Source organism: Crocuta crocuta, unplaced genomic scaffold (assembly GCF_008692635.1).
Source record: "Crocuta crocuta isolate KB4526 unplaced genomic scaffold, BGI_CrCroc_1.0 scaffold248, whole genome shotgun sequence".
NCBI classification, from domain to species: Eukaryota; Metazoa; Chordata; class Mammalia; order Carnivora; family Hyaenidae; genus Crocuta; species Crocuta crocuta.
Genome location: NW_027532409.1, coordinates 6,267,990 through 6,281,652, shown reverse-complemented (window position 1 = coordinate 6,281,652; position 13,663 = coordinate 6,267,990). Strand labels below are relative to the sequence as shown.

The following is a 13,663-nucleotide window of genomic DNA, read 5'->3' as shown; positions in this document are numbered from 1 at the left end:
AGGCACGTAGCTGGGTGTGAAAAAGGCAGCTGTAGAGTTAGATGTATCATTTGATACCACGTACATGTTAAAAACACCCATGAATCGAAACATGTGCATTTCTGTATGTCCATCTAGAGCACCACACAGATAATAGGGGTGACCTCTGGGGGAGGAGATTAGGGCTGAGAATGGACATCATAAGGAAATTCAGAATCATCTCTAAAGTTGACATCTGTGGGGACACCTAGGGGGCTCAGTCAGTTGAGCATCCAACTCTTGGTTTCGGCTCAGGTCATGGTCTCACGGTTTGTGAGATCATGCTCTGTGTTGGGCCCGGCGCCGGCATCCTGGAAACTGCTTGAGATTCTCTCTCCTGTATCTCTGCCCCTCCCCCAACTTGTGAACGCACACATGCATTCTCTCTTTCCCTCTCTCTCAAAATAAATAAAAACACTGAAAAAAAACCCACCAAAGTTTACATCTGTTCCACAATAAGAATATATTAGTTGTAGGATTAAAAATAGATAACATTTAAAAAATGTTCAACCAGCAAAGTATTTAGCTTCAAAATAAGTTAGAAATTTAATGTTCCTACAGTAAGAAAAATCCCTCAAAACTAGAAATTAACAAAATACTTACAGGCATGTGAAATGGTATAAAACCATCTTCTAGGACACACCCAAAGTATCAGCGCCTGAAATGCCGGTGTCTAGGAGCATCCCTTTTCTGCTGAGCCGAGTGTTGATCAGTTTGGTTCTGACGGGCAGGTGGGCAGCTGTGCTGGGGGCATCTGGGGAGGGGGTGGGGCCCGTGCCCATGGCCACTCTCCCCTATCTCCAGATACTACCTGTGCCTGCAGCTGCGGGCGGACATCATCACGGGTCGGCTGCCCTGCTCCTTCGTCACACATGCCCTGCTGGGCTCCTACGCTGTGCAGGCTGAGCTGGGTGACTACGATGCTGAGGAGCACGTAGGCAACTATGTCAGCGAGCTCCGCTTTGCCCCCAACCAGACCCGGGAGCTGGAGGAGAGGATCATGGAGCTGCACAAGACATACAGGTGAAGGGCCTCCCCTGGCTTTTCAGCTGTCGGCTAGGGCCCCAGATGCTGCACTGTCAGTACCCCACCTGGCTCTGCCCCTGACTCGAGGTGCATGAGAGCACATGAGAGCAACTCATCTCATCCCACTGGGGCTTTATCAAATGGGAACGGTAGTAACTAGCGGTGTGACCTTAAATGACCTCTTGGGACCTCAGGTTCATGATAATTCCTTGTTCTTGTCCTCCAAGGATCAGTCTCTTTATCTGCCAGCTGGAGATAATCAAAACTCTCCTGTGTCCTGATGTCTCTGTCTTGATGTAAAGTTCAACAGTTTGCGCTCCGAAGCTGGACTGCCTGGGTTCACGTTCTCGCTGTGCCACTTTCTAACCAGGGCATCTGGACAGGTCACTAAAGATATGCTTTAGTTTCCTCTTCTGTTCAGTGTGAGTGCTAATAGAAGCTGCCTTGTGGTGTTGTTGGGGGACTAAATGGCACACATTATAGACACACCTCATATTTATTGTCGCTCTCTGTGATTTTAGGGGTTGAATAGTTGTGCAATGGAAAGTACCTCATTCTAGGAGTTAGACGATGATTAACTAGGTGGGTCATGGTGCGGCTGGCTGTTTAACTTAGCAGCCCCATTTTTCACTTGCACATGTACGGATTTAGATTATCCGTGTGCCTCAACTGTTGATATTTGGGGCAGGAGAATTCATTGTGCAGGATGTTTGGCATCCCTGAGCTACAGGCATCAAATGCCCATAATACCCTCTTAGTCATCTAACAACCAAATGCTCCCTCCCCCATTTCCAAATGCTGCCGTGAGATTGGTACCACCCGTGGGGGGAGTCACCTGGAACTAAATGGTCTCCAGGGTCCTTTCAAGCTGGAAGTGCTTTGAGCTCCAAGTCCAGGGTTGTTATGGGAACCCGGTGTGATAAATGATGTGAAGTACGTTATAAGCTGTAAAGTGCTGTGTGTGTTTGGGGCAGGGGGTTATGGTGATATTATCTCATTGCTAAGGTGGATGGGAGGAATGAGGAGGGTTGTCTCCTGGGGGCTGCATCTGGAGAGGAGGCCTAGGGCCAGATGTGGAGGGATTGTGTACAGGGGGAAGAAAGCCCGCTGGGGTGTGATGGAGTGCTGGGTCCAGAGTGCCAAGTGTGTCTCTCAGAGACTTGCACATCAACTCGGGGTAGTAGTGGCTGCTACCCTATTATGCTGAACAGGATACTGAAACACCGTTGGTTAGCAGTGTCTGCCTGGGCTCAGGAATAGGGAGTGGCGACCTGCCTGCCGCCTGTCATCCCTGTCATAGGTAACAAGATGTGTTAGGGATTTGCGAAAGTCCTAATGATTCAGAGAAAGAAGCTCAAATATAGGCTGGAGAAATGCTAATGACCACCCCTTCAGCTCTTACAGCTCTTTCGACTTAAAGCACGTGGACATCTTAGTGTCCAGGCATCTCACACAGCAGCTCACTGAGGTGGACAGAGCAGAGGAAACTGAGGCCCAGGGGGTATGAGACAGATATAAGTGAAGTGATTGGAAAGGAGCACAGACTCTGGAGCCCTGTTGTCTGGATTCAAATCCTGACTTTGCTGCTTAATAGTTTGTGTGGCCTTGGGCGAGTTATTCAAGCTCTCTGTGCTGGTTTGTCTATAAAGTGGGAATACTGATAATACCTACCTTACAGAATTGTTAGGAGGGTTCGGTGAGTTCATATGCGTGAAGCGTTTGGAACATTAACCAGCATGTAGTGCTCGATAAATGTTAGCTGTGACTAAATAGAAACTGTAGTTTCCTGGCAGCCAAAGCAAAGAAGGAACTTGATGAATTATATAGCTTTCTTTTCAGAAAGGAGAGCTTGCTTCTTGGGGGAGATGAAGTGGTTGCTGATACAAAATTCTTAGAGAAATATCTTACGTGGGTGATAATTTAGGAGTCCCTGTGTGGTTATGATGAACAGTGTCCTCTACAATGGCTCTGCAGTCAAGGAGAAGCAGAGTTTATGACTCACACTGAACTCAGTGGCAGTTTGAAGCAGAAATCCTGACTCCCACCTCATCCCTTGACTACTTCCTGGAGGAGACAAGACTGGACCTGAGCTTTGGCAATGAGAGGGGGTTGGGTGGCTGAAGCTGGGGCTGGGAGTGCACCATCTTGCATTGAGAACAGAGGGGAGGGACTGGGCAAGGCCTAGCTGTATGCCCACTCCAGAACATTTGCCTTTCTAGCATCACAGGTTCTGATCACGGCCACCTTCAGCTAGCAGGACTTAGGCCTGGGTGTTTTCCATGGCTGTTTGTGATCACGTTCTTTCCCTTAGGGGCATGACTCCGGGAGAGGCAGAAATCCACTTCTTAGAGAACGCCAAGAAGCTTTCCATGTATGGAGTAGACCTGCACCATGCCAAGGTACTTCTGGGTCTTCTAGCATCAGAGGTGGGGGGGGGGGGGTGTCCCTGGTGCTTCCAGAGGACTTGGTGTGCCAGACTCAGTGGTCCCTCCAACCTGAAGCCTCTTATGTTCTTAATTCTCTTTCCTCAAAGTTCCATAATCCTTTATTTTCCTATAATCTTTATAATTTTTCTCATATTTACTTATGAACCTGTTTGTACCATTAGCTTGGGAGCATCATGAGCAAAAGACACAGGCTTTCATTTATTTCTGTATCCTTAGCACATAGAGCTTGGCCTGGCACCACACACGTATCACTACATGTTTTTTTGGCAAATGAATGATTAAGTAAGTGACAGAGAGAATGATCAAAAAAGCAACTGGGCGTATAAATGACAGAACGAATGAGTGAATGGAATGAATGACTGTGTGAGATTGGTCGGGGAATTCCAGCATGCAGCCTCTAACCCCGATCCTGGGGGCTTTTAGACGCAGAGCTCAGGAAGGGGTTTCAGGCCAGGTCGTAGGTATGGACCCCAGGCCTGCCATTTGACGGTGTCTCCTCATGCAGGACTCTGAGGGCATCGACATCATGTTGGGAGTCTGTGCCAATGGCCTGCTTATCTACCGGGACCGACTGAGAATCAACCGCTTCGCCTGGCCCAAGATTCTTAAGATCTCCTATAAGAGGAGTAACTTCTATATCAAGATCCGGCCTGGGGAGGTGAGCCTGCCTTGGGAACCCCTCCTTCTCACCGGAATTGGCTAGAATGGAGGGAGGACCCTGACAGCTGAGCCTGGGTTTTTCTTGCTTAGTATACGTGGATGGGGTGCTGAGGTCCTGGGTAAGGAGAGAGTACTCTTCTTCTGGAGCTCTCTACATAGACTTCATGCCTTGGGTAGCTTACCAGTAGAGCATCCAACTCTTGATCTCAGGGTTGTGAGTTCAAGCCCCATACTGGACGTGGAGCCTACTTTTTAAAAAAAGACTTCATGCCTTATGTGTGTGCCTACACACAAACATCGTACACACACAGACACACACAGCAGCACACATAAAGATAACCACATACATTCAGGTTACACAGATCAATGAGTACCTGGCCATCCATGTCCAGGTATTTGCTTAAATGAAGTATTCAAGTGTGTACACATACCAAAATACATGACCACATACACACACACAAACGTGCATATGTTCAACCTCCATACCTTACCCATCAAAAAGTCCATTTGTTTCTACATCTAGAATAAATACAAACCCATCTGCTTCTGTCTTTCTCCACTGCACCAGTCACCAACGGCCACCAGCTCTCACCTACATCTCTACAAGGTGCTTCTCACTGGTCCCTCTGCCTCCATCGTGCCTTCAGGTCATTTTTCTCATAACTGCTGAAGAGAGCTCAAAACTCCCTTCCATCAGGTCATGTCTGATGCAATCAGATTACTACCCCCCACTCCCTCTCCCACCTAAAACCTCTCAAGAGCTCTCTGGCTCATGGGCTACTGTCTGAACTCCAGGTGTAGCCACTTACCTCTCCCACGTATCTCTGCCCCACGTTGTGTGCTCCAGCCCCTTTGGCATTATCTGACATCCTAGAATGGGCCAAGACCTTCCCTCCTCCAGCCTTTCGCTTTTGATGTTCCCTCCACCTGAAATTCTCTCTCACATAGCGAGTTCCTTCCCCATCCTTCAGATATCTGCTCAGAGATCACCTGTTTAGAGGGCATTCCCTGATCACCGTTATTAAGCCAGATCCTGATCCCCACACCTGCCCCGGTATTCTGTCACATCACTCATCTCTGTTCATTCCCTTATCAGTGTCTGAAGTGATCTTGTTTACTAATTTATTATCAGAGCATCCCCTGGCTCCACCATCTGTCTTGGTCATCATGTTGTCTCTGCTGCTTAGCACTGGACCCGTCACAGAGTAAGGGCTCGGTCCACATTATTGAGTAAATGAATGAATAAATGATTGAACAGGCCAGAGTTGCACATGCCTGAGAAGAGGTTTAGAAAGGATGGACCAGCAGCCAGAGAGCCCAGGCCTTGCTTCTAACCCACTCTCCTTGGTTTTGCAGTACGAGCAATTTGAGAGCACAATTGGCTTTAAGCTCCCAAACCACCGGTCAGCTAAGAGGCTGTGGAAGGTCTGCATTGAGCACCACACATTCTTCCGGTGAGCCTGACCCTGGGGTGGTGTGCTCTGTGAGGGGGGAAGCAGGAGAAGGAACTAGGAGGGACTCCAGGCAAGCCCTCTTCCCCAAGTTTCTCCCCTTATGGACCACTTTGAATTGTAGCTGGTGGGACAGTGGGATGAAAGGCCAGCTGTGGTCCAGCCTTGGGCCTGACAATGGAGGTCTGATCCCCCTCCTCACCTCCTCCCTCCACTGCAGGCTGGTGTCGCCTGAGCCCCCACCCAAGGGCTTCCTGGTGATGGGCTCCAAGTTCCGGTATAGTGGGAGGACCCAGGCACAGACCCGCCAGGCCAGCGCCCTCATTGATCGGCCCGCACCCTTCTTTGAGCGTTCCTCCAGCAAACGGTACACCATGTCCCGCAGCCTTGATGGAGGTATGCCCCAGCTGGGAGGTGGGAGAGGGGTGGCATTTAGTGGGAAGTGGGGGCACACTTGCTTTCGTGGAATGAACAGTGACAGTGGTGGACACCTCACACATTGTTCAGCAGCAGGCCCAGTGGCCCAGGGCCCTGCTGTACCTGGGCAGCTCCTGGTGGTTTTCCCCAAGCTACAGCATTGCTCTTGCTGGAATAGGACATTGCCACTCTCTGGACTTCCCGCAACTTCCCGGAGTCGTGGCCTTTTGGGGTCCCAGGTTCAGCCATATGGTTTTCTGGGCCCCCTGCCCATCATGCTTAGTGATTCACAGACTGTCAGCCCAGGAGGATGGTATACTGTGACTGCAATGTGTAATGTGGCTGGCGATGCCTTACCTGATGGGAGGCTGAGGGGTTGGTTGGTCCTGGTCATTCTTTTGATTCCGATGAACTGATTGACATCTAACCACATGGTGCTCTCCACCGCACTCCTTCCTGTTGGGCCGACAGTTACCCTTAATGTCAATGAGTATTGCCCCTATATTATCCTGTATCCAGCCGACCAGGGCTTCTCCAAACATGGCTCACAGACTACCTGCAACAGGATCACCTGTGAGCTGGTTAAACATGAAGATTTCCGGGCCCTGGCCAAGGGCTCTCTCCAGGATATGCACACTGAGGTTTGTTTGTAGGAGAGGTTCAGAGGCCACATGGGCATTGGGGAGATCCAGTTAGGCAGGTCTGAGTTAAAATCTCAGTCTTCGTACTTGCCAGCTGCTCTGCATACCAGGAAGTGGTCATAAATATGCATACCTGGATGGCTGGGAGGTCTGGAGCAGCTTAACTGCCCTGTGCCTATAACCTCTTCTTCAAAATAAGTAATACATACTTAGCTGTGTTATAGGGAGGACTAAATATGAGAATGCCTCTACAGCCCCTCAAAAAGTTCCTGGTACATAGAAGGACCTGAAAATTATACCCAATAATGGCTTATTGTTCATTGTAGCAGTAATAAATTATTATTGCTTTTAGGTTTGCAGAGGTAGGCACTTGCCTGGGGGAACAGCGGATATTCCCAGAACACACTGGGGCAGCTAGTTCTGCTCAACAAATATTTTCCAAGTGTTAGAATAAGTATGGCCTTTTCCTTTGAGGAGCTCATAGAACAGTAGAGTTTATAGGCATTTAATGTGATTCAAGCCATGGGAGAAGTATGTACAGATTATAGAGCAGCCATGAGGAGAGAGGGATTAATTCTGTCTGGGAGGCACAGAAAGGGCTTTTTGCAGGGAGGGTGACAACTAGGCAGGGTTTTGAAGGATACCTAGGGGTTTTCCACGTGATCAGGAGACTCTGATACTTTTCCTGCAGTATGAAGTGAGTCCTGGGACAGGTCCTCACCATGTTCAGAGGACATGCAATTTTGCAAAGGCCCATTTGAGGCCAAGGAAGCTCCTTTTGTCTCCTTGAATGGGCACGGGGTTGAAAGCTAAGATTTATGCAAAAGCAAAGTACAGTCCCTTTATTTTTCCCTGCAGCTTCCATTTCTATGCCAGGGCCTACACGAAGCCCAGATTGTACAGGGCAGCAAAGATTGGTCTAGAGCTGGTGAGACTCATCCTCTCCTACAACCCTCGGGAGGACCAGAAGGCTGAACTCCAAACCAGGAGACATAGGTCTTTGTCCTGATTCACTGAACGGTCACCAGTGGGACCTTTCCCCTCTCGGAGTCTTAATTTATCCGTTGTAAAATGAAGATAGTGATTCCCATTCTAGCCATCAACACAGAGGATTGTGTGGATCAAATGAGATAATGTACATAAAAGGGCACTTTGCAAAGTGAATATATATAAATACAAAGAATAATTATTCTCTTTAAATTTAGGCCAGCCCCAAGGCTTATCTGTGCCCTGGTCATTTAAATTCAGTGTTTTCCAGGCATTGTTTCCCATCGAGGCATAATCCATGGGCATAGCCTGGATTATGCCCAGTGCCTGGTATAAAGCCTGTAATTCCATCCCTTTCTTTCCTATTCAAAAAAGTACTTGGAATGCCAGTGAGTGAGAAAGATGTTATTGCGGGGATCCCCTTGAACTTTCCCTAATTTGTAAAGAGGCTAAATTATTTGCAAACCTCAGGACTTTAGCTTTCAGCAGTAAAAGCTAATCTCACAATATCTATGTATCGCTAAGTAATGGTCGTGAGTATTTTGTCACAACCACAACAAAAACATCAACATTTGTGAGCAAGCATTGATTGAATTGGCTCACTCTGTGCTAGTCTCTTTTCTAAGTATTTACACACATTAGTTTATTCATTCTCCCCTCAGCTGTCTGAAATAGGTATTGTTTATAGATGAGGAAATTGAGGCCCAGAGAGGTTGTGTAACTTACCCAAGGTCACACAGCCAAGAAGAGATGGATTTGAGATTTGAACCTGGGCTCTAGTGCCAGAGAAGTCAGGAGGGCGTCCGGGGCTGGGAGGCAGCTCTGCCTCTTACCATCCTCATGACCGGACAAGGCTACCTCCCCTCTCCTTATCCCCGACCTGTTGGAGATGTGGATGTCTGTGCTCCACTGCAACCATGGTTGGGCAGGTGGCGGGGCTGGCTCCCTGTCTGGCCCCCTGGGAGAGGTCTCACAAGGCCACCTGGCCATCTCTGCCCGTTTTAGCGGAGTTCTCCCGCCCAGCCTCGGTTAGTGAGAACCATGACGCAGGACCCGATGGTGACAAGCAGGAGGAGGATGGCGAGTCTGGGGGTAGGCGGTCAGAGGCCGAGGAGGGAGAGGTCAGGACTCCCACCAAGATCAAGGAGCTAAAGGTAGGAGCCTGGCTTTCTCATACCCTCTGATCTGGGGATCAGGAGGCTGATTCTGGGTCTAGCCTCAGCCTTGGCTTTGAGGTGTTTCCAGCTGTGGCCAAGCACCCTCGTTATGGGATGCGCCATGGACAGGGCCTTGCCCAATACCTCGGCATCCCCCGGTGTCGGGTGGTAGGCACGCTGCCCACCCTGCACCCTTCCCCTCCTTTAGTCCTGCTTCCCCACAGGGGCACTCCGTCCCCTAGAGGACGTCAGCCTCCCCTTGCACACTCCTAATTTGCCCCTTTGACTGTAATCTGGGTTTGCATGGCCCCCTTCCTCCCCAGAGCATGGTGGGGTGTCCCTGTAGCCTTCACAAGGATGAAGTCCCAAGTGTGCCCCCTCTTGTTGCCCCACACATTTCCCGCACACCTGTGCACACACTCCTGCAGGCAGGCACGGCCTCTGATGGCACGCATTCACTCAGTTATTTACCCCCTCACAGTAAGGTCACGCACCCAGATGTGCAAGCAGTGTGCAAGCAGGATGCACACGGGCGTGCGCACACACGGGTACAGTGTGTTTCCATCATGCAGTTGTAGCTTGGAGCACAGGCCCCTGAACACACATGCTGACCGCAAGAAGCACAAGTGCCCCGAGCCCTCGTGTCGCGTTTACTGAGTGTGCTTTGCCCCCAGTCTTCCCGTCCCCTTCTTCACCTCCCCGGGCCGGCACCCGGCCTCACATCCCACACCCTCGGCTACCTCGCGGCCCCGCGAGTGGCCCACCGGCTTCCCTGGCCCCGCTCCTTGGGAAAGAGCCCTCTGGGCTACCTGCTGCACCAGACCCGGCCAGGGGCCAGTGCCGTGCCTCTAGTCCATTCGCTCTACTGACCCTGCTGGTTCCTTCTCCTTCTCCCCCCTGTTGCTAGCCGGAGCAGGAAACCACGCCGAGACACAAGCAGGAGGTACTGCATGGGTCCTGTCACCTCTCACCCAGCCATTCGTATGCCCAGCTCATTTGTCACCATCCCATAGTCCACCCCAGGCTTATGTCCTGGTACCATCTCGGCTTCAGCTTCGCCTCTTTTCCTTGGCCATACTCCNCCACCCCCCACCCAACTGCTTCCCCCTCCCTATTCACCCCTCCCTCCTTCTACCCAGCCTCACACTCTGCCTCTTCCTACCAACCCATGCTTGCTTCCCAACTGCTGACCATCCTACCTGTGTTCTCCAGCTCTTCCAGTCCATTCCGTGCTTTCACTGGTCTCGTCTCCCCCGCCCCCATCCAAACCCTTCCTTAGACTCATCTCCCCCACACCACTAGTTGGTCATGTTTCCACCNGGTGGGGCTTCAGCTACGCCCAGAGAGCCTCTTCTTTTCTCCTCCCTCTCCTCTTCCTTCTCCCTTCCATTGTTTCTTTGGACTTACTGTGTTAAGGACTTCGCCTTCTCTTTCACACGGTTCCCAACTCTTCATCTGAAACTGAACTACTCTAGAAGTGAGTCTGTTGTAGGGCCTGAGGGAAAGGACAGGGGCTGGGGCATAAGAGCCTGGCCTCGGAGTCCCACAAACTGGGTTTCAGCCTGACCCTTTGAGGGTCATGGGTAAGCCCCCGGAGGCCCCCGTCCCCCATCTGCACAGCAAGACATGTGGACTAGGTTTCTCTAAGGCCCTTAACCCTAATCAAGGATCCCAGGATTCCATTGCTCCCTCCCTCTCACCTTCGGGGATGCGTGTGCCCACAGAGCAAGGGTGGCAGGTTCAGGATAGGTCACAAGCCATATCTTGGGTCCATTGCAGCTCATAACCCACCCCTTTGTGCAAACCCTATCAGGTTTGACTTCTCAAACATTGTTCTAAGGCAGTTCCGCTCAGGAAGGGACACTGGAAGCACAGACAGATGTCTGGAGAGAAAACAGAAGCCTCAGTGGCATCAATTTCCTTCCTGAGATAATCATACGAGTCAATCATAGTGGATCCTTGGATGCCAGAGATAAGCCCAGGGGAAGATTTTAGCCTTGTCCAAGGGCAAGCTTGTCTTCCACGTAATTCTTCCAGAATCAGCTGGTTTGACTTTATAATAAGCTGAGATTGTCCATTTCTTGTCCTGAATTGAGTTGACATGAATCCTCAAACAGCCTTGCAGATAAAGATGCTTGAGCTAACAGCCCACCCCTAAAAGTAGGCCTACTGGCTCCTGTGCAAAGGCTGATCCTCAGTTGACCTAGAGGCGGATTATTCTGTCATGCTGCACTGGCTTGAGCTCAAACTTGGCAGTTTAATGGGGGACACATCTAAGACTCCAGCTATAACCAGCTCAGTTCTTGTACCCATCCTCACCTGTCTTCTTGCTGGTCTCCATTTCTCCTAATCTCTTAAACACCCTACTTTGTCTCTCGAGCCATATCTCACCCTGTCTTCTCTTGAGGAGATGGTCTCCACCAGGTATCCAGAAAACCCTGGCTGATTAGGAAAGTAGGGGTTCACAGTAGAGAATGTTGAACACAATCTTTTCTTGGCTCCTGTGTGGGAGCCGGACTCATTTTTCTGGGTGTCCCTGGTTTAAGGAGTATCTGCATGCTGAGCCCCTTAGGGTCTGAGTAACTCATCTGTTGGGCTAAGAGGGGCCTAGACTGAGGTTTCTGCTAAGCACAGTGGTCCAAGTCTTGGCTGGAAGGGACCAGGTACCCTGGAGGCCAGGGAGTGGACCAGAGCAGCCCAGTGAACAGGGTTGGCCAGTTCTCACTGTGCCTTGATTGTAACCAGAAGGAAGTCCCCTCCATGCCCAGTTGAGACTTGGTGTACAGCACCAGTGGAAACTCACTCAGTCTTAAGGGATTTGAGTTACCTTGCTGGTTCTGAGGCCGGGAGCCAAGCAAGGGGAAAGAAAAGGTGGTGCTTGGCCAGAAGCCTCCTCTTCTTAATCTTAAGTGCTTTTGCTCCTCTTTTTAATCGTAAGTGCTTTGTGCACCTGTCAGAGCTAATCATGTCTGCCCCACTTGGCTCATGGGTGCAGTAAGGGTGAGACTGAGTCCTGGATGGGAATCACCTTGCTGATGTAGGGCAGCGATCACCACGGTTACCATTTGCACCATGTCCTGCATCCCCTGCTCAGAGCTGTTCCTTTAACACCCACTGCCCTCTCCATCCACCCCTAGTTCTTAGACAAGCCAGAGGATGTCTTGCTCAAGCACCAGGCCAGCATCAACGAGCTCAAGAGGACCCTGAAGGAACCCAACAGCAAACTGATCCACCGGGATCGAGACTGGGAGCGGGAGCGCAGGCTGCCCTCCTCGCCCGCCTCCCCCTCCCCCAAGGGCACTCCTGAGAAAGCCAATGAGGTAGGTCTCATCCTGAACCCCTCAACAGGGGCTTTAGGTAAATAGGGTCGGGAGGGTAGCTCTGCGCTGACATACACTCATTGTCCTCACCTGTTTGCCTCCTCCAGTTGCTGCACAAGGTGCTGATGGGGAGGGTGCGGGGCTTAGGCTAGGAAAGACAAAGTCACTAAATCTTGGCATCCTTGGGCCCCAGGGACCACCTTGAAAAACTCCGAAGACTTGCTATGGCTTGGTGCATTTCCCCTTCCAGCAGCCAGAGTACAATGGGAAAGGGGTGTTTATTAGAAATGTAGGTTCTGGGGCCCGATGTCAGACCAACAGAATCAGCATATTTGGAGACAGACCCCTGGAATCAGCATTTTAAACAAGTGCCTCAGGTGATTCTCATGCACACTAAACTTGGAGAATCCCCAGTAGTTGTATCCAGTAACCAGATCCTTTAGCGCCTGTTGTGAAAACACAGATGGGCTATGTTTGTGTGTATGTGTGTGGGGGGGGTGGTGGTGTTCCCTCTTGGAAGGATCCTCAGAGCCCACTAGAGGGAACAGATCCTCCAAGAAAATCAGACCTGCACCTCTTGCTTCAGAAAAGGATCCCACACCCACCTGTCTTTCAGAGTGGGAAACATGGGATGTTCTCTCAAATGAAAAAGAGATAAAGATAGGATCTTGAGAATTCCTGTATTTATAATCCCAAGCTATTATTTTTAGCACTGCAAAATCTTGGCAATATTTAACCCCCATTTATACTTAGGTGTTTTCTCTCTAGCACTGCTGCTTTCTTGTCTCAAACCCAACTGATCTAGACTTATACCCCTGGGTTTGAATTCTTACTCTGATCCCTGCAAGCTGGATGACTCCGGGCTTGTTATTTAACCTCTCTGAGCTTCCATTAGGTAGAGATAATAGAAGTACCTACTTCATAGGAATGTTGTGAGGATCCAGGGAAAATCAACCATGGAGGGGCTGGTAGAGTCACTAGATCCTCAATAGCAGTTACTTACTATTTCATTTTGAGAGTCTTGGGGCTAATTTCAAATCAGAACCCCTTTTAAAGTTGGAAGGACTCTCAACCTACTTGGTTCAAGGTCATCTCTTTACAGATGGGGCACTGAGGCCCAGAATGGAACGTACTAGTTTAGTGTCATATCTACTATTAAATCACAGCTGCCTGAGAGCAAGGCCAAATCCTGTGAAGACCAGGATAGAGTCCACTGTGAATGTACTACTCTCTAATGCTTTGAAAATGGGTGATGCAGTCATGATCTAATAACTAAACATTTGATTGAATCAGCACTCCCCCTTGGCCTTGACATGCTGGATAAGAGAGGGCCTCATCCAGTGAGGCTGCTGGGGTAGTTCCCTGGCTGGTGATTCACAATATTAGGGATGCTTTGAGGGCCTTTAAGTTCAGTGCCGTGGAAGGAGGGCAAGTCAGCATCTACTGAGGACCTCTGTGATCACCCCTGGCCCAAAGGAGACCCTGAAGACTCTGGACTGGGCCACAGGGGCTGGTCTAGTGATCCAGTTACATGCCCCA

At 50.1% G+C, this 13,663-nt stretch overlaps 1 protein-coding gene across 1 annotated transcript in view; it reads left to right on the top strand.

Annotated features, from left to right (window-relative positions):
* The window catches only part of EPB41L1 (erythrocyte membrane protein band 4.1 like 1), a 124,088-nt gene that overhangs the window by 80,880 nt on the left and 29,545 nt on the right, over positions 1-13,663 (top strand). Inside the window, exons 8-15 of the mRNA XM_077778877.1 lie at positions 823-1,041; positions 3,356-3,443; positions 3,997-4,149; positions 5,508-5,605; positions 5,823-5,998; positions 8,653-8,801; positions 9,712-9,747; positions 11,942-12,124. Of these exons, the coding sequence (XP_077635003.1) occupies positions 823-1,041; positions 3,356-3,443; positions 3,997-4,149; positions 5,508-5,605; positions 5,823-5,998; positions 8,653-8,801; positions 9,712-9,747; positions 11,942-12,124 (1,102 nt within the window). The remainder of the gene's footprint in view (positions 1-822; positions 1,042-3,355; positions 3,444-3,996; positions 4,150-5,507; positions 5,606-5,822; positions 5,999-8,652; positions 8,802-9,711; positions 9,748-11,941; positions 12,125-13,663) is intronic.